The 20,805-nt window shown below is 45.3% G+C and overlaps 1 protein-coding gene across 1 annotated transcript in view; it reads left to right on the top strand.

Moving 5' to 3' along the window:
• Nucleotides 1-3,731: 3,731 nt before the first annotated feature.
• The window catches only part of Sord (sorbitol dehydrogenase), a 32,863-nt gene continuing 15,789 nt past the window's right edge, over nt 3,732-20,805 (top strand). Inside the window, exons 1-3 of the mRNA XM_038332222.1 lie at nt 3,732-3,885; nt 14,287-14,320; nt 19,164-19,328. Of these exons, the coding sequence (XP_038188150.1) occupies nt 3,820-3,885; nt 14,287-14,320; nt 19,164-19,328 (265 nt within the window). The 5' untranslated portion in view covers nt 3,732-3,819. The remainder of the gene's footprint in view (nt 3,886-14,286; nt 14,321-19,163; nt 19,329-20,805) is intronic.

The following is a 20,805-nucleotide window of genomic DNA, read 5'->3' as shown; positions in this document are numbered from 1 at the left end:
TTCTCTTCTCTTCTCTTCTCTTCTCTTCTCTTCTCTTCTCTTCTCTTCTCTTCTCCTCCCTCCCTCCCTCCCTCCCTCCCTCCCTCCCTCCCTCCCTCCCTCCCTCCCTCCCTTCCTTTCTTTTTAATAAAACAGGATTATCAATAGTAGTCTGTTGGAAATGGTTTACTTCTGTCTTTTTTCTGATGTTATTTGCAGTTCTCTCCCTTTTCTGTTACAGTGTTAGGGGCACTGGCCTCTCCCCAGATAAAGGGTCTTGGAGAACACTTGACAAAGATATACCTGGGTCTAAAGTAGAGGGGGGCCAACTCTGCTTCCAGAGTCAGATTCTTAGTGAGTTCAAGCAGCTCATGACGATACATCACACCTCTTTGTTGCTAGGCAACATCAGGCGTGAAGGAAGTGACGAGAGGAAAGAAACAACTCCAGACATTGCCCTTGTGTCTCCACTCGGACTGTTCTGTTTTCATCATTTGAGGTGAAGGAGTTCTACTTGATGTGTCCCTCTTTTCATAAGCTAGTCTGTCATTTCTGCTTCAGCTTCACCCACTGGGATGACGTCCTTGGGAAACTGAGGAAACTCCAAACAGGATTTTAGTCTACAGAGTGTGTGAAGGCAGATGCTAAGGTCTGCAAGCTAAGCAGAATGAGGTCTGCTTAGCTGCAAGAGAGTCTGGAAGAGCCAGCCAAGCACAGCTAAACCACACGGAAGGTGTCTCAAAGCAAGAGCCCAACTCACTGAGTAAGCTGTTCTGTGCAAAAATCTACCCCATTAGTGGCCTTGGTGCAGATGCCACCTCTCTCACAGCAGCCTTTGGTCTCCTTTAGTCAGAGCACCATGCCTTTCCTTACGTCACAGAGATAGTTGAAGTTGACTTAGAAATTGGGAAATAATCTGTAACAACTAAGGCCACATTGGAAGATTCGGGAATGGATGATAAAGGAGTTAATGACCAAGTTTCTCTAGCGATGTTTTATACAGTGGTATTCAGTAGTGTGCCACCCACTAGGGGGCATGTACCTCCTCCTGAGGATGATGAGAACAAAGAAAATGGACGGCTGACATTTTAGTTTAGGATCAAATTTGGGAGCATTCTTCAAGCTTACTCTAGCTGAAAACTTGATGCCAAAGGTTCGCTTGGTGCAACACACTGGACTGGTGCCAAATCGTCTCGAGAACTCCCAAAAGCTGCAGACCCGTTAATATGAGAAATGATTTCACTGCAGAGGAGTCATTCATATGAGAAGACTCCACTGACCGCACACTGAGGAGGAGGGGTGTGAAGGGAAGAGGCGTGTCCTGACACTGCGGCATTGTGGGATTGCTCTAACACCAGCTGTCGCTTATGTAACTGTTAACAATAGACAGATGGGAGATGAGCCCCTCAGCAGCCCACTGGATTAGCAGGACTTGTTGGGACGTAACTGGAAGACAGACTCCACACCTATGACTTCATTTCTTCTGGTGTGAGAGAAAGCCCCCCCCCTTTTTAAATTGATTTTTATTGAGCTCTACATTTTTCTCTGCTCCCCTCCCTGTCTCTCCCCTCCCCCTTTCAACCCTCCCCTAACATCCCCATGCTCCCAATTTACTCAAGAGATCTTGTCTTTTTCTACTTCCCATGTAGATTAGATCTATGTATGTCTCTCTTAGTGTCCGTATTGTTGTCTAAATTCTCTGGGACTGTGGTTTGTAGGCTGGCTTTCTTTGCTTTATGTTTAAAAACTACCTATGAGTGAGTACATGTGATAATTGTATTTCTGTGTCTGGGTTAGGAAAAGTCCCTCTGTTATTAACTATGAATAAAATTAGAAAGTGGCATTTGGGGCTTTTCCTCCTCCTGAGAAAATGATTTCTGCCTAATTTATTGACCCTCTGACTAACTGCTTTTAAAACTTGACTTTGTAAATCAAACAACTGGTAAATTTTTCTGAAGCAGAATTCACATAATATTTTTATTCATGAATTGAAAAAAAAGCACCTTTAGTTAATGTTCCAATGAAGGTGCTGAGCTGCAGGCCAGGTCTCCCCGGGTCGAGCAGCATGGCTGCCATTGATTAGCAGTGTGTAGCAAGGACCTGAGGACTTATTTGAAAATTTTTTTTGGAATCTTCTGAGCTTTGAATCTCAGCTAGATACTCAGTTTTTGGGGGGAGAAATGTAATTAGAAATTTGTTAGCTTTTCAATTAAAATTTACATTTAAAAATCCACTCTGGGGTGGCTCAGTAGGTAAGAGCACTTGTTGCTCTCGCAGAGGACTTGGGTTTAATTTCCAGCAGCCACATGGCAGCTCACAACCATCAGTGACTCCAGATCCAGGGTATCCAGTGCCCTCTTATGGCCTCTGGGGATACCATGTACCCCCAGCATGCACATACATACAAACAGGCAAAAAAAAACAAAAAAAAAACAAAAAAAAACAAACCCTCATACACTTAAAATCATAAATAATTTTTTTTTTTTTTTTTTTTTGGTTTTTCGAGACAGGGTTTCCCTGTAGTTTCTAGCGCCTGTCCTGGAACTAGCTCTTGTAGACCAGGCTGGCCTCGAACTCACAGAGATCCGCCTGCCTCTGCCTCCCGAGTGCTGGGATTAAAGGCGTGCGCCACCACCGCCCGGCATAAATAATTTTTAAAAGTTAAATAAACCCATCCTGTTGCTTTATTAAGTCTTGAACCAACGTCTACCTGCTCCACCTCTCTTGGGTTCCCCTTTCTAACATTACTTGGCATTCATCTTCATCACAGGAGCTTATCACTTTGTTTTAAGGTGCTGTGCTGTGCTAAACATCTCACTACGTTCTAGTCAAGAAATAAAACCTTGGCCTCAGTGGGTCCCCTAGTGCAGCCAGGGAATGGATGCTCGGAAAGAATTTAAAGCTGTGCTCCATGGTCACGTGGAGACGTCAGAGCTGGGAGCTCTGATGAGAATCTCCTGGAGATTACAGGGTCAGTAGTAGGGATGATGAGGGAATGAAACCCCCAGTATCATCAGGCAGTGGTGGCGCAAGCCTTTAAACCCAATACTTGGGAGGCAGAGGCAGGCGGATCTCTGTGAGTTCGAGGCTTGCGTAGTCTACAGAGCGAGTTCCAGCACAGCCAAGGATACACAGAGAGAGCCTGTCTAGAAAAACAAAAACAAGAAAGAAACCCCCAGCATGGACATCTAAAGAAAAGGACAGCAAGTTCCATTGCTAGAGGGGAAGGAAACCTGTTTGTCCTGATTTGGGAGGTACTAAAGGCGGGATCTGAGCTGAAATCCTCCTGCCAATGGAAAGCGAGAAAACTTTTAAAGAGAAAGGCTAGCAAATTCCGCCCTGCAGCATCTTTATGCTGATGCATTCCTTCTTTCATTTCTGCTGGTGACAAGCCTTTTGCTGGATGATTGGGAAACCAAAGTGGCTGCAGCGCAGAGTGAGTTTCTCAGAGCGCATTCGGCGTCCCTCCTGCAGTGAGTTGCTCTGTTCTAGTTAATAATGCAAAACAGCCGGGCTCCACCTCAGACCTAAACTTGCTCTTGAGGATCTCTGTGCTTAGCCTTAGGCAAGGAATCCCAGGCTTCTGAAGCCCCGGACCCGCTGTGGCCACTTTCCTTTCCCGGGGCTGCTGGGTCTGCGCGAAGCCCCGTCCCTCCTAGACCCCGCCCCTCCAAGACCCCACCCCCAGGCTGTCAAGCGCGAGCAGGCCCCGCCTCAGGGCCGCGCGTCGCCTGGTCCAGGGCCCGCCCCTGCCCCTTACTCCGGACCCCTGGCGGTGGGCCGACTAGAAGCACCTGCGCCTCACCGGGTCCAGCCGACACCTCCGAGCAAGAAAGCGACATGGCAGCTCCAGCTAAGGCCGAGAACCTGTCCCTGGTGGTGCACGGACCTGGGGACCTTCGCCTGGTAAAAAGGGAAAGCGGGGGGTGGGAACCCAGGCCGCCACCCGCCCCGCCCTGCCTCACCCCGCTGCCTGCAGCGGCAGTCACCACTCCCAAGTTCCTGTCACTCACAGGGCCGGTTGTTGGCCCGTACCTAGCTCCCCTGGCTGCCCCGGTTTACCCAGATCTTTGCTGGTTACCGGGAGGTGGGGGTGGGGTAGCAGTTAGCGGGCCGTTATTTATCTCTAGGGAGAGTTTCTGGTCGCGTGCTCCCGGAAGTTAGCCCCGTGCCTGGCACGTGGCCTGTGCCCTGGACCGTTGAAAACAAACCAAGCCTTGGTCTCCTTTGCTAGCTGCAAATTCACGCTCTTGCTATTGCTCTTCAGAGGGAGACTGGGGCAGGATTCGAATCTACTCAGATCTTCTCCGGGTAGACAGTGCAGAGAGGAAAAGGGTGGCAAGATGGCACTTAAAAGCGGTGAAATTCTCTTTAATCCCGATAATATCCCCTTGCAGAATTATTTTTCTTTATCACGAGGCGACCCAGCATTCAGTAAATGCTCGCAATGCACTTTAACTGGTGATACAGCCTATCGCTGTCTCCCTTGATCCACATCTGTAGCGCTTCCCCAGAACATTCTGTGTACCTGTCTCTGGCTTTAAACTTGGTTCTGCCCCCCTGCACCAGAGTCCAAACATCTGCTGAATCATCTCTGGTCATGCCAAAGTTCCTTTGACAAAGTCCATATCAGCGGGACATGCAGTATTTGGTTTGGGTACCAGCCATCTCTGCTACTCCCCAGCATCTCTGCCTCCTTCCTCCCTCAAAGAACATGTCCCAGGAGAGACTCATTCGGATGAACAGTTCTTGTCTGTTTAAGAATCTGTCGACGCTGGGCGATGGTGGCGCACGCCTTTAAACCCAGCACGCGGGAGGCAGAGGCAGGCGGATCTCTGTGAGTTCGAGACCAGCCTGGTCTACAAGAGCTAGTTCCAGGACAGGCTCCAAAGCCACAGAGAAACCCTGTCTCGAAAAAAAAAAAAAAAAAAAAAGAATCTGTCCTCGGTGGTTTCTACAGAGTGCAAACAGACTTGAGTTTTGAGTTTGGAAGCATTTTCAAATGTTCAAGAAGTTCCTTAACTCCTCTACCTGTAGACCTAGCCTTTGGTGGATTCCAAACCAAGAACCCTTGCCTGGAGGTGACACTCCAGTTGATGGGAAAAGTGCCATCCCCCAAGATGGTAGTCTTGGTTAGTTAACAGATCCAAACAAAAACTCAGATTCAAACTCCCTTTCGTGTGCAGTTCCCAATCACTTTAGAACATCCACCCAACCTCCTGAGTTAAAAAATTATTTAAAAAATTATGATTATTACAGTCCATAGCAGATGTGGGATAGAAAAGTGATGTGTCTCTACATAGCTTACAGAGTGAGTCTGAACATGCTCCTCCATACCACTATTGTTTATTAAGTGAGAATATGCCTGCTGTGGAACTAGGCATTGGTCTGAGGGCCCAGAGAGAACACAGTCCCTGCCCCCGAGCATCCCAAAAGAGTGAGATGAAAGAAATCCTTAAAGCACCGTCCTGTACAAAGGACTGTTCTACCCTGATTTCTCTTTAAGGGATACTGCGGTGTCTCCACTTGCCTGTAAGAAGTAAAGTCATAAGAGCTCCTAGTGGGGAGTATGCTGTTGCTGGGGCCCCTGTAGTCCAGCTCAAGCCTCCTGGGCTCTTCTTCCCAGGCATGACCCTCTCCCAGCCACCTCCATTTTCTTAGAGCAGATTGGTTCAGGAGGAAAAGTTTGGGTGGCAGTACCAGCACTGAACCATAACCAAGATGTCTGAGTGTAGCAGTAGTGATTAAGCGGTAGTGGCTTTTGAAAGCCATAGCAGCTTGGCTATGGATTATAGGATGGGATGGGGGAAGACATGACTCTGTTCCCTTTTGATATGACACCACACAGATTTTAGGCCTTTCCATTGGGGTTGGGTGGTCAATGGAGACCTACCTTCTGTTTGGGTAGATTAGGGGCAGGGTCTACTGATAAAAATCCTTGCCTCAGGAGCTCACATGAAAGGAATTGTTTAGAGAAACACCCATTCTGAAAATCCAAGGCAGGAATCCAAGTGAAGGAGAGCTCAGGCTTTCCCAGTGTTGCCTTCATGCCTGCCACCACTAAGGCCAGAAACTGGCCAAGGTCCAGGGCATGGCTCTGGACAAACAGGACCTGAGCCACTGCTGAGACAAGCAGGAAGGAAACCTAACACCCAGTCTCGCCTCTGCCTACCTAGAAGACGGCTTCCTTTTCTTCCTTACAACAGTAACCAAAGTTCTCACGCTCAAAGTCAACACAGCAAGGAGGGAGCATTTGTAATTGGGGTGACAGAGTGAGAGAGGGAATGTGGTTTGTGTTGTGTGTGCACACACACACTTATTAGAATAGACTAGTAGATGTGAGTGTACACATTAGGGCAGTGCTGGATGTGCATATGGATACATATATCTTAGGACAGACTGGTAGCTTTCCTTCATAATGAGGGGAAAAACCAGATTTCTCTATTTTATTTTTATTTTATATTTTGTTTTTGTTTTTGGAGGCAGGGTTTCTCTTTGTGTTCCCAGCTGGCCTGGAACTCTCTTTGTAGACCAGGCTGGCCTCAAACTTAGAGATCTGCCTGCCTGTGCCGCCTAAGTGCTGAGAACAAAGCTGTGCACCACCAATGCCTGGCTTCATTATTTCCCTATTTTAAATGAGAAAATTGGGACTTTAGGAAGCAAAAAGAAGAAAGAATTGAGTCAGCTGATGTACAAGAAAGCCACCCCACTCGTCAGCAAGTAGTGTCAATTCACGGGGGTCTTCTTGAAAAAGAAATAGTAAACTCAAAGCCAGGGGGCTGGAGGAGGGGTTAGTCTTAGCTCCACTGTTAGTTATGTGGCTTAACAATGTTTTTTTTTTCCTTCCTGCTATAATTGTCTTGAAGAGGGGCACCAGGCCTATAGTCCCAGAGACTGAGGCAGGAAGACTTACTGAGAGTTCAAGGCCTGAGTGAGCTCCAAAGTAAGTTCAAGCCAGTGGTAGAGTCGAGGTTAAATTCTTAACACAGAGGAGGGGGAAGGTTTTAGTGTTCATTTGGATTGTGTGTGCTTCAGTGGTGCTGTGCTTACACAGGGCCAGCATAGAGTCCCATGTGTCGTTCCTGCTATGTGCCAACTGTGGGGTTAGGCAGGAGGCCAAAGCCTTTAAACCATCTTAGCATGAAGAGATGAATAAAGGCTAAAACTGGCAAATGTATGGGCAATTTTGGAAAAATTAGAATGTGGGCCAGGCAGAACTCTGTATTCAGCTGCAGTGGTTCAGCTACTTTCTGTCCCTTTGGCCTATCTTGTAGAATCTAAATCTTGCTTTTCTTAAGGGATTTATTTATTATGTATACAATGTTCTGCCTGCATGTATGCCTGCAGGCCAGAAGAGGGCATCGGATCTCATTATAGATAGTTGTGATCCACCATGTGGTTGCTGGGAATTGAACTCAGGACCTTTGGAAGAGCAGCCAGTGCTCTTAACCTCTGAGCCATCTCTCAAGCCCCAATCTTACTTTTCTTTATGGGGAATGGATTACTGGTTGGTGAAATTGGAATAGGAGACAGCTGACTTCTCTGCACTAAAGTTTTGTTTGGTGTTGGGGGCAAGTGGGTGGATTGTGAGTTTTTGCATTAAAAATATTTTATGCTGTAGAGTTTGCTAGAATACTAAGGGAAATTAGCAAAAGGAATCAAGATATTACTAGATTACTCCAGTCCAGCCGTGTGCTAAGACCTTCAGTTTGGTGCCTCACAAACTCTGAGATGAAAAAAACGATTTGATTTTTCATTTCCTGCTGACCACAGTGAGACCTTGTCCCCAAACCCAAAACCCTACTATTGGATAGATCCATCTGGGTGTTTCCAGATACATCAATTCCAGCACATCCAAACACAAGTCGCCTAAGGGTCCCACAGGAATTAGGATGCTCCCCTTCCCATCTCATGTGGGATCATGAGGAAGAAGAAGGAGAAATGGCCCCTGTGAGGATGTGTTGGGTATGGCTGGAGGAGAGGTGGAGGCAGGGCATGAGGGGTAGGGGACTTTTCAGGGCTAATGGGGAGCCTAAACAGGTTTGTATTTCAGAAAGATTGTTATCAGCAGGACAGAGGCTGGGCAGAACAAGGAGAGCCTGGGCAGAGGACCAGCTCAGTGGACTATGGGAGCGCTTCCAACCCTTTATTTTGACGGCCTAACAAAAGCCTCTCGTCCAATTGGAAAATCTTTGGCTTTCCCTCCCACTCTTAGGACACAGGACAAATACATGGGGATAAGGGAAAACAAAGCAAGAGAAGTGACAATAGTGTCTCTTGTTCACCTTACGTGTTCAGCACAGGCCTCGGGGTCACAGGAAGTCTGCATGTGGGAGCAAGTGGCAAAGACATCTGCTCAGAATCTGGACACAGGCCACCTCTACCTCCCATACCCTGCCTGTCCTTTTAAGGCATGGGGATGGCTTCATCTTCACATAACAAGAATCAAACCTAAATCAGGGCTAGAGTCCTTCTTTAGCTCTTCTAAATCCCAGCCTTTTTTGGTTTTTCGAGACAGGGTTTCTCTGCAGCTTTTTTAGAGCCTGTCCTGGAGCTAGCTCTTGTAGACCAGGCTGGTCTCGAACTCACAGAGATCCGCCTGTCTCTGCCTCCCGAGTGCTGGGATTAAAGGCGTGCGCCACCACTGCCCGGCTAAATCCCAGCCTTTTAAAGGGCAAATTTCTCTAAAAGTTGACATGAAAAGAATGGAGTCCGATATTCCCCTCCAATAGTTTGGAGTACTTTGCCCTTTCCCAAAAGACAAGGCTGTCCAGAGCTGGTTCAACTGTTAGGGGACAGAACTTGGGGTTGTTTCTTTTGTAATAAGAGCAAACATATTTGCTGTGGGGCGGCACTCCCTTTGATGACTATCCTCATGATACAGAAGGGGAGAATCAAGAGGTTGTGTAATGTGCCCCAGGTACACAGCGGGTTGAGAAGAGCCAACTTTGCACACGGGAAGGCTATTCCAGAGTCTGACTTCTGCCCAAGGCTGGCTGGAGGAGGGAAAACTTACCCTCCCTGATTTCTCCTTGGCTTGAAGCCCTTCCTACCGCCTAGGCCAATGGTCCTCAGTATGTAGATTGTGACCCCTTTGAGGTTAAAGAGCCCTTTCACAAGGGTCACATATCAGATATCCTGCATGTCAGATATTTTCATTACAATTCATAACAGTAGCAAAATTACAGTTCTGAAGTAACAATGAAAATAATTTTATGGTCAGGGGTTACCACAACATGAGGAACATGTTAAAGGGTCACAGCATTAGGAAGGATGAGAACCACTGACCTGGGCAGAAAGGATGGAGGGTGTGAATTCAAATATACCAATGGAAAGAGAGCTGACGGCATTCAAGACATATCACACACACTAACACACTATTTGGGATGCCAGAGACAGCTGAGATGACCCATCCTACCAGGGACATCTTCCTGGGGACTCGGGGCTACTGTAAGTGTCCTGCAGAGAGAAGGACAGCTGTCTGTGTGATTTAGATAGATGGTTTCTGACTGGAAAAGTTCCAGCATGCCAGCAGAACTAAAGAAGGCTTCAAAGCTCCTCTCTGCACCTTTGTGACTCATTGACAAGATATTCAGCTTAGGAAACTTGAATGTCTGAAATGAGAAAGTAGTCACTGGAAATAAAGTGGAAATCTAGAATCTCGGAGGAACTAAGCGTGCGTGCGTGCGTGCGTGCGTGTGTGTGTGTATGTGTGAACAGCTGAGCTATAGCTCTCAAAAACCTTTAGAGAGAAGTAGATGAAGAAAAGTTTAGTACCAGGGAAATCTAAGATGGAAAAGGAGATTAGGTAACATGGTTACAGCTGGTCACACACCACCTTTTTAATGTTCAGTGGCCATGCTGTGGTAGCAATGATACTTGGCATAATATTTACAAACTTAAGGCTTATTTATTTATTTTGAGACAAAGTCTTGCTGTGCCTAGTTTAGGCAATCTTAAAGTTCTAGATCCTTCTGCCTCAGCTTCCTCAAAAGGAGTTACAGGTATTTGTAAACAGCCTAACACGGGTGCTAGGACTTGAACTCTGGTCCTCTGCAAGATCAACAAGCACTTTCAACTGCTGAGCCATCTATCTCTCCGGCTCCCAATGGTTGATCTTAATATGATCTTGTGTCCAGTGGCATATCCCCTGTGGAGAGGGGGAGGCAGGTGCTGAGCCTGAGTTGAAAGGATGGGTGGGAGAAGTCATCAAGAGGAGGGGGCTCTTTAGGACTGTAGCTCAGTTGGTAGACTGTTTGTCTTATATGCACAGAGCCTCGGGTTCCTTCCTCAGCATCATAGGAATATGGTGTGGTGGCACTCAGCTGTATTCCCAGGATTTGGAAGGAGAAACTGAATGTAAGGGTCACCCTCAGGTACATAGCTAGAAAGTGAAAAGGGGGATGGTGTGAAGAATGGAGAATGGGTCTCTCTTCTGCAGCCAGACAGTAAACAGACTACTAGCACAGCACCCTCTAGTGTCCTGAACAATCACTGCATCTTTGCATGTGGAATAGGGGTAAGGTTTTTTTGTTTTGGTTTGGTTTGGTTTTTGGTTTTTCGAGACAGGGTTTCACTGTAGCTTTAGAGCCTGTCCTGGAACTAGCTCTTGTAGACCAGGCTGGCCTCAAACTCACAGAGATCCGCCTGCTTCTGCCTCCGGAGTGCTGGGATTAAAGGTGTGCGCCACCACTGCCCGACAGGGGTAAGGTTTAGTAGTGGTTAGAGCAGTAGATAAATCTCTAGTGGCTCATGGCTTACATGGTGTACCAGCTGTTCCTCTGAGCTTCCATCTCCCATTTCCCCACCCAGGTCTGGTGTTCAGGCTTACCCTAGCTGGAAGCAAGAATAGGAAGAATGTGGAATTGGGTATCCGTGTTGGGGGATTTGTCTGCTGTTGCCATTGGTAGGGATGTGGGCAAGGGTCCAAGTTAGAAACAAAATCAGTAATCATTAAATTCCACTGAAATTGAAGCTTAAATTTTCACTGGATGTAAGAATAAGAAACACAAATTTACTCAACAATGTAGGATGTTAGTTAATTTTAAACATGAGAGTGGTGACTCCTTTGAGAGAGATTTTGGTGACACCTATCCTAAGGTGGTGATTATAGACTTTCCCCACTCAAAATTACTGAGAAGAAAAAACTAACATTAGAAAACCAACCACTCTCCCCCAGAAAAACCAAATGTTCCTTAAGTACTTTAACCATTTCCCCCTCACACGAGGCTCTTTTTGTGTTGGCCAGTTGATGCCTCACTCCTGGGCTCACGTAGTGGTCATCCACCCTTAGCCTCTGCAGCCCCTGGCAGGTTGCTAACTACCCCAAGTCTTCATCCTCAACCCATGGGGATGGCTTCGGGCTGTGCAGCACCTGGGCTATCCTTTGAGGCCTGTACAGCACTTAGCACAGGTACCTGGTGGGCAGTATAGTTGTGCCTGCTGATCAGCGTCAGCACGTGGACTGAGCTTTCTTTCTCTGGAGGAGCTTAGTTAGCACTGAATCTTCTCCACAGGAGAGCCTGCTGCTCTGAAGTGAATGAAAGCAGTTAGAGCTGGCTGGGTGGTGGTGGCGGCGCACACCTTTAATCCTAGCACTCGGGAGGCAGAGGCAGGTAGATCTCTGTGAGTCTGAGGCCAGCCTGTTCTATAAGAGCTAGTTCCAGGACAGGCTCCAAAGCTACAGAGAAACCTTGTCTCAAAAAACCAAAAATAGAGAAAGAAAGAAAAAGAAAGAAAGAGCTTACTGGAGACACTCTTTGGGGAAGGCTACCACCGGGGTTTGGGGCTAGGCTGTACCTGGTGCTGAAGAAATAGGAACATGGTAGTATTGAGCAGCATTTAGTTCTAGAGGTGAATTGGTGCTGTGAGGCTGCCTAAAGCAAGGGACTTGAGCTAGGCCTGGGGCACAAGCCTAAATCCTAGCAGGACACTGGGACTAGAGAATCATGAGTTTGAGTCTAGCCTGGGGTACATTCCAGTGCCTGGAAACAGAAAGACATTGTTTCATAAAATTCAAAAAAGGCAGCTCAGGAAACTTTTGGAGGTTGAAAGGTCTTCTTGCCTTCTTCCTTCCTTCTTTTTTGTTTTTGTTTGTTTGTTTGTTTTAGACAGGGTTTCTCTGTAGCTTTGCAGCCTGTCCTGGAACTAGCTCTTGTAGACCAGGCTGGCCTCAAACTCACAGAGATCCACCTGCCTCTGCCTCCTGAGTGCTGGGATTAAAGGCATGTGCCACCACCTCCCAGCCCTTCCTTTCTTCTTTTAAAAAAATATTCATTTATTTGTGTGTGTATGACTTGTGACTGGTGTGTGGAAGTCAGAGGATAACTCATGGGAGTTGGTTCTTGCCTTCTACCACGTGGGTTCCAGGGATCAAACTGAGATTGTCAGGCTTGTCCAAAAGGACCCTCACCTGCTGAGCCATCTCACTGGACAAGGAGGTGGAGAGCTGTAAGTACAGCCCCCAATAAAATACTCTACATGATATTGAGTGAGATAACCCAGACCAGAAAGACAAATATAATATGTACTCACTCACAAGTGGCATTTAGACATAAATCAAAGAAAAACCAGCCTTCAGGCCATAACCCCAGAGAACCTAGACAACATAGAGAACTCTAAGAGAGACACACATGGATCTGCATAGGAAGGAGAAAAGGACAAGATCTCCTGAGTAAATTGGGAGCATGGGGGTCATGGAGTGAGTAGAAGAGGGAGGAAGAGAAGGGTGCAGAGAAAAATGTATAGCTCAATAAAAAAAGAATGCTCTGCATAGGGCCCACTGTCAGTCACGTCACATGATTGACAACTCTTTCTGTTGCCTAAAGAAGAAAGATCACTCGACCTTGGGACCCAGTAGGTACAATAGAAACTGGTATAGGCGTTGGATACAGCTGGGGCTGAGCCCTGGTTAACCACCGCATGGCAATAGGATCTTGACTAAGTTATGTCGTCTGTCAACTCTGGGCTTGGTAAGACAAAGCTGAAAGAATGATCTCATCCACAGCAGGCACTGTAAATGTTTCATTTGCCTCTTCCCTTGCTTCTTGTCTACCCACAAAAAATTTATAAATTGAACACTTGGGTCTGGCCACTCAGTGTCCTTCTTACTTGTCAACCCTGACTTTACCCTGGCCAGTTAACCATGGAGAAAAGTTCTATTTTTTTTTTTTTTTTGGTTTTTCGAGACAGGGTTTCTCTGCAGCTTTAGAGCCTGTCCTGGAGCTAGCTCTTGTAGACCAGGCTGGTCTCGAACTCACAGAGATCCGCCTGCCTCTGCCTCCCGAGTGCTGGGATTAAAGGCGTGCGCCACCACCGCCCGGCTAAAAGTTCTATTTTTTGTGATTCCTTTTTATTTTTGTTTTATGTGCATCAGTGTTTTGCCTGCATGTGTGTTTGATCCCTTGGAACTGGAGTTATTGACAGTTGTGAACTGCCATGTGAATGCTGGGAATTCTAGGGTATTCTAGAAGAGCAGCCCCTGCTCTTAATTTCTGACCCATCTCTCCAGCCCCTCAAATTCTATTCTAATACTAGCTATAAATATCAGGATACCTCGGGTTGCTTTTTGCACTAAAACGCAGAGCCTTTGTGTTCCCTTGGGCTCCTAAAACTCCAAACGGGAAGTTTTAGAAGAGAGAACTGGGCAACCTATCTGCCTGTACTGAAATAAGAGAAAGGAGTGGTATCGTAGACAGCCTCCCACCTGCCTAGAGGTTCAGTCCTTGCAAAGACCTGCTTACACCCTCCCCCTTTCCCGGTAGGAATGCCAGACCAAACATCTGTGTCTGATACCATGATTTCCAGGATGAAAAGATCCAATGTGGAATGCAAATCTGGAGGCCACAGCAGTTCAGACACCTTTCTGCATGGGGGCACAGCTAGCACATGTTTTTCTTAGTCCTGGGCAAGTAGCACCAAAGGGGGTGGTGTATTGATTGAGTGCCTAGAGTAGCTTCCTTCAGTATTTGACGTTCTGATCTAGAATCAGGCTTTGATTTTGGGGCAGTTGGTAGTTTTCCAGGAAGGGAACCTAGCTTCAGAACTTTGTTTCACTCTGTGGCATGTCACTATTACATATGTGACTTTCTATTGCATTTGGAATATATTGTGGCTCTGTTTTGAGCAGCATGGTGAAGCCTGCCATCTGCCATGCCCCTTCAGTGCTCACAGATAGTAGAGTATGGTTTGTACTTGTGTTCTAAGGAATAATTAAATGAAACTCCAGGCTAATATTTTAAAAGCAGAAAAATGTTTATGGGGGTAAGTTATGTATACTAAACAACTTTTCTGTTTTATTTATTCCAGGAGAACTACCCAATCCCTGAGCCAGGCCCAAATGGTACGTCCATGGGAAACTGACCTGACATGGTACTTGCTGGTACTGGCCTCAGAGGCGTGTGCATTGACCTCTGCCCCCCTTTCCTACTGGTCAACATGTTTACTTCTTTTCCATTGGCCACAGTGGTTTATCTTGGCTACTATATGAAATATAAGAATCAGTGATAGAAGAGAAAAATTAAGATACCAGACTGCTGAGCTGCACTAGATTTTTAATGTGAAGCATGTGAACCAAAGGCAGAACCAACCCTTTCTACCTAACAGCCAAGTATCCTGTCTACCAGATTAGATGCCAAGTCATATTCTGGTTCTAGAAATCTACAGAGCTAAATCTTGTAGTTAGCAAAGGCACACTGTGTTAGCACACCCAAGAGGGCCAGCCCAGAACTATCTGCCTATCCAGCAGGGGTGGGAGGGGCTGCGGGAAGTCCGTCCCTTCCTTTAATCAACCAAGTACAGAAAGTGACTGAGCATGTAGGGGCAGGGCTCTGAACACCTTTGCTCCACTTTTTGGCCTCTCAGTGAGTGAGCCCACTGGGCTGAGCTGTCATGCAAGTTTCCTGGTGGTATCTAGACCTGGGGAGGTCATGCCAACTGTTGGTTATTGGATATCGTTTCCATCCCAGAATCCAGTTCATAGTCTGTAGGATTCCAGGGTGAGGCTAGGGACAATGGACAGGATCTTACATCCCTCAGATCTTTTTGCTCTTCTTGATGACTTGGGATGTCCTCTCTACCCTGCCTCACTTCAGCCCAGAAGCATAGATTCTGAGTGAACATCAGTTAAAGCCAGCTTTCTTGGTAACTCCTGAACTTCGCTACTCAAAGGTCAGCTGCATTATTGACTTAGAGTGATAAGATATAAATAACACCCATTTCTATCAGTGTTTAGCAAGCAATGCAAATTTAAGGCTTAAACATTGTCACGAAGATATCATGTTCAGAAAAGTGGAGGAGGTGCCCCACTGTACCCTGACAAGATAGCTTTGGTTGAGGGGTGGCTAAGTAAGGACTTGCTTGGACTGTGAAGGACCCTCTCCCACCCAGCCTACTGACATTGTTTTGTCTTTTGCTTTAGTTGAATTGGAAGAGAAAGTTTGTCAGAAAGTGAGTGTTCCAATAAGTTAGATCTCAATTCTTGCTGCAAACAGTGGACTTCTATAGGGAAAGCTCAGAGTTTTTCTGATTTCAGTAGTTTTTTCTATCTTTGATCTCAGAATTCAGTCTGCCATTCCTAACTGCTTAACCAAAGACAAGGGCAAAGACAACCCTTCAGAGCCACACCTAGGAGTTTTGCTGTGGTTTGTGGCAAGGACAATAGCTAAAATGTCTGAGTGCACAGAAGAACTTTTGGGCCTCTTTGTCTGTTGATGATGGAGTTTTTCCCACGGTGGTGTTCATGATGTGGTTATCTCCGTCAGACAGAGCCCAGAATCTTTTGGTACCTACTTGAGCTGAGAGGCCCAGACATCATTTTTTCCTTTTTTTTTTAAAAATTGATTTTATTGAGCTATACATTTTTCTCTGTTCCCCTCCCCTCAACCCTCTCCCATGGTCCCCATGCTCCCAATTTACTTAGGAGATCTTGTCTTTTCCTACTTCCCATGTTAGATTAGATCCACTTATCTTAGGGATAAGTTGTTGGCTAGGATTTTTTGGGATTGTGATTTTTAGTCTGGTTTTCTTTGCTTTATATCTAAAAGCCACTTATGAGTGAGTACATATGATATTTGTCTTTCTGGGTCTGGGTTACCTCACTCAATATGATGTTTTCTAGATCCATCCATTTGCCTGCAAATTTCAAGATGCCGTTATTTTTTTCTGCTGTGTAGTACTCCATTGCTTGATTGAGGAGCCTTTTGGTTGTTTCCAGGTTCTGGCTATGACAAACAATGCTGCTGTGAACATAGTTGAGTACATGTCCTTGTAGCATGATTGAGCATCCTTTGGGCATATTCCCCAAAGTGGTATTACTGGGTCTTGAGGAAGGTTGTTTCCTACTTTTCTGAGAAATCGCCACACTGACATCCAAAGGGGCTGTACCAGCTTGCACTCCCACCAGCAATGCAGGAGTGTTCCCTTTCCCCACAACCTTTCCAGCATAAGTTGTCATCAGTGTTTTTGATCTTGGCCATCCTTACAGGTGTAAGATGGAATCTTAGAGTTGTTTTAATTTGCATTTCTCTGATGGCTAAGGATGTTGAGCATTTCCTTAAGTGTCTTTCAGCCATTTTAGATTCCTCTGTTAAGAGTTCTCTGTTTAGGTCTGTACTCCGTTTTTTTTTTTTTTTGGATTATTTGTTCTTTTTTAAAAATTATTTTTATTTATTTTAGTTACATGTATGTGAGGGTATGTGCACATGGATGCAGGTGCTCATAGAGGTCAGAGGTGTGAGGTTCCCCTGGAGCTGGGGTCGCAGGCAGTTGTAAGCTACCTGATGTGGGTGCTGGGAACTGAACTCATATCCTAAGGAAGAGCAGTTATGTGCTCTGAACCACTGAGCCATCTCTCCAGCCCTATTTGTTCTTTTGACGGTCAGTTTCTTGAGTTCTTTGTTTAATTTGGAGATCAGACCTCTGTCTGATGTGGGGTTGGTGAAGGTTTTTTCCCATTCTGTAAGCTGCCGTTTTGCTTATTGACCATGTCCTTTACTTTATAGAAGCTTTTCAGTTTCAGGAGGTCCCTTTTATTAATTATTTCTCTTACTGTCTGTGCTGCTAGGGTTATATTTAGGAAGTGGCTTCCTGTACCAATGTGTTCAAGTGTACTTCTCACTTTCTTTTCTATCAGGTTCAGTGTGGCTGGCTTTATGTTGAGGTCTTTGATCCATTTGGACTTGAATTTTGTGCGTGGTGATAGATATGGATATATTTTCATTTTTCTACATGTTGGTACCCAGTTATGCCAGCACCACTTGTTAAATATGCTTTCTTTTTTCCATTTTATATTTTTTGCTTTTTTGTCAAAAATCAGGTGTTCATAGGTAGGTATGTGGATTAATATCTGGGTCTTCGATTCAGTTCCATTGGTCCTCCTGTCTGTTTTTATGCCAATACCAAGCTCTTTTCAGTACTGTAGCTCTGTAGCAAAGTTTGAAGTCAGGAATTGTGATGCCTCCAGAAGTTCTTTTATTGTACAGGACTCTTTTGGCTATCCTGAGTTTTTTGCTTTTCCATTTTTTTCCGTTTTTTGCTCTTTCGAGGTCTTTGAAGAATTTTGCTAGGATTTTGATGGAAATTGCATTGAATCTGTAGATTGCTTTTGGTAAGATTGCCATTTTTACTATGTTAATTCTACCTACCCAAGAACATGGGAGATCTTTCCACTTTTTGGTTTCTTCTTCAATTTCTTTCTTCAAAGATTTAAAGTTCTTGTCATACAAATCTTTCACTTGTTTGGTTAGAGTTACCCCGAGATATTTTATGTTGTTTGTGGCTGTTGTGAAGAGTGCTGTTTCTCTGATTTTTTTTTTCTCAGCCCATTTATCATCTATATAAAGGAGGGCTACTGATTTTTTTTGAGTTAATCTTGTATCCTGCTGCATTACTGAAGGTGTTTGTGAGTTGTAGAAGTTCCTTGGTAGAATTTTTGGGGTTACTTATGTAAACTATCATATCATCAGCAAATAGTGAGAGTTGAACTTCTTTTCCAATTTGTATTCCCTTGATCTCCTTTTGTTGTCTTATTGCTCTAGCTAGGACCTCAAAAACTATATTGAGTAGATATGGAGAGAGTGGTCAACCTTGTCTTGTTCCAGGCATCATTTTAAACTTGGACACTTGACAACAGTAGTCCTACCAAACCTCACTTGATTCAGTCCTCAAAGGGGAAGTGTGATGTGAACTTACAGGAGAGTTAAGTAAAGCTAAACCTTTTTAGAAAACAGGGAACAGGAGGGACTTTAACATGGCAGTTTATCATACAGTGGCCAGCGGAGAGATTTTCAGGACGCTAAGAGTGGGCTCAGCACAGTGTTTGGAAACAGTTATCTCGAACAAACCAGTTGTTCTTTTAAATGGTTGATACAGTGCTTCCTCCTCATGATATCTTGTTACAGCAGGATTGGTCAGGGTTCTCCAAACAGAACAAATAAGATATGTCTGTATGAGCAGATACATGAGGTGGCGGGGAGAAGAGGGCAGTTTATTTTATGTTAAGCAACTGGCTCCTGTGGTTGGATGGCCTGGAGAACTCTAGGGCAGGGCAGCAGACTCAGGAAGAGCTTCCTGGGTTAGAGTCTCAGAAAATCCCAGTCTTGGCCAGGTGGTGGTGGTGCATGCCTTTAATCCCAGCACTCAGGAGGCAGAGACAGACAGATCTCTGTGAGTTCGAGGCCAGCCTGGTCTACAAGAGCTAGTTCCAGAACAGGATCCAAGGCTACAGAGAAACCCTGTCTCGAAAAATCAAAAAGAGAAAAAAGAAAATCCCATCTTTGTGCACAAAGCCTTTACTTGATTGGATGGGGCCTACCTACTTTTATGGAAGATACTCTGCTTCACTCAGTCTATTGGTTTAAATGCTAATTGTACCATAAAACCCCTCACAACAAGCTACCCTGTGAGCAACATCTGCATGGATATTTGACTAAGCAGCTGGGTCCACTGGACTAGCCAAGTAAACTTGTAAACTTACTCATCACGCTCAGTTCCTTTGCTCGGTCAAGCTGTTCTGCTCTCCTCTGCTTGGGCTTTCTCCTTAGCTTGTTTTCCTTTGTAATCTCAATTTGTGCCTGATGCTGAGAACCCAGCTCTCTCCCCAGTCCAGAGGGAAATTACTAGAGCTCCTGAGAGGAGAAGGCTCGCTTTTTCCCTCACATGCTTTCTCTCCTTGACTCTCTAACTAGAGGTGATCCTGAAGATGCACTCTGTGGGGATCTGCGGGTCAGATGTCCACTACTGGCAGCATGGCCGGATTGGAGATTTTGTTGTGAAGAAGCCGATGGTACTCGGGCATGAAGCTGCTGGAACAGTCACAAAAGTCGGAGAGATGGTGAAACACCTCAAACCAGGTCAGTGGAAGCATCGGTGTGTGCTTTCCCTGGACCAGGCCCTCTGCTAGGCACAGAGATGCAGCAGTGGTCAAGAGCCTTGGCTCCCTACCTCACAGTGGGTGGAACACAGGCTTGGGACAGAAAGCAGATTCTTAGTCAGAATGTGAGGTAGAGAATGCAGGGGTTGTCAACATGTCATGTCTAGACCCCTGTCTCCTTTAAAAAAGAGATGGAGCATGTAAAATAAATCAGAAAATGGGTTGAGAAAATGTTCATATCATATAAGCCACAAACTGCTTCTGAATACTAGGAATAAAAACCTCTTTTATTTTACTTTTAATTAATTATTCATTTACTTTTGAGATAGTGCCTCACTCTGTAGCCCAGGCTGGCCTAGACCTCACTTTGTAATCCAAGTTGGCCAAGAATACTTTATATCCCAGGCTAGCCTCTATCTCAAGGCGATCCTTTTGTCCTAGCCTCCAGAGTACTATTATTAACAGCATGAGCATGTCTGGTTTGCATCATTTCCAGACGTGAGTATTTCCTGTAGGAATACTCTTTAATCACTGAGTATTCAAAGGAAGTCTGATGCTATTGTGAGAGAATGTGTGCTCTGCATTTTGGAATGCACAGTACACAATTGACTTACCTATGATAGATCTATTCCAGCCCCACATCGTAGATCAGCCTGTCTCAAACTGTGAGTCATGCTCACTTTGGAAGTTGCATATCAAATATCCTGCATATCAGATATTTACATTACAATTCATAACAGTCACAAATTACACAAATTGAAATAGCAACAAAATAACTTTATGGTTGGGGTCACCACAACATGAAGAACTGTATTAAAGAGTTACAGCATTATGAAGGTTGAGAACCACTGCCCTAGAATCTTTGACTTAGAAAGATCTTGAATTTCTTTTCAGATAGAAACTCTTCTTGCCCACTTGGCTTCCATCTTGCTGTGTAGCCAAGGACATTCCTGCTTCTAGTCACTTAATGTTTATGTCAGAGTTACAGTTTAGCTTTAACAAGGCTAAGCATCACACCCAACCTTTAAGCTAGTCAACTAATTTGTCTTTCATTCTAAATATTCTTTTTTAATAGGATTTTTATTCTCTAACAGTTTCATGGCATATAAACAGTGTATCCCTCCCACTTTTGCCCCAGAATCCAGGAGTTCCCAGATTGCCCACACTTGAGTCTTTGCCTTAAAACAAACAAACAAACAGACAACAAACAAACAGACGCTCCCAGTTAGTACTGCCTGCTGGAGTGTTGACTGTCTTGTAGGTTTGATCTTACTGTATCATAGCTACAGTCAGTTCCTGAGTACAAACAGCCATGCCAGGTCCAGAAGATCGCACTTCACAGCTCTTCCCCTGTACTCTGGCTCTTACATCCCTTTAACTACCTCTTCCTAAATGACCCCTGTCTTGGTGTGTGGGGTTGAAGTAGGTGTCCTACGTAACGATGAGCAGTCAAGAGT

Source organism: Arvicola amphibius, chromosome 5 (assembly GCF_903992535.2).
Source record: "Arvicola amphibius chromosome 5, mArvAmp1.2, whole genome shotgun sequence".
NCBI lineage: Eukaryota > Metazoa > Chordata > Mammalia > Rodentia > Cricetidae > Arvicola > Arvicola amphibius.
The sequence above is the reverse complement of the archived record's forward strand: the minus strand, read 5'-3'. Positions and strand labels throughout refer to the sequence as shown.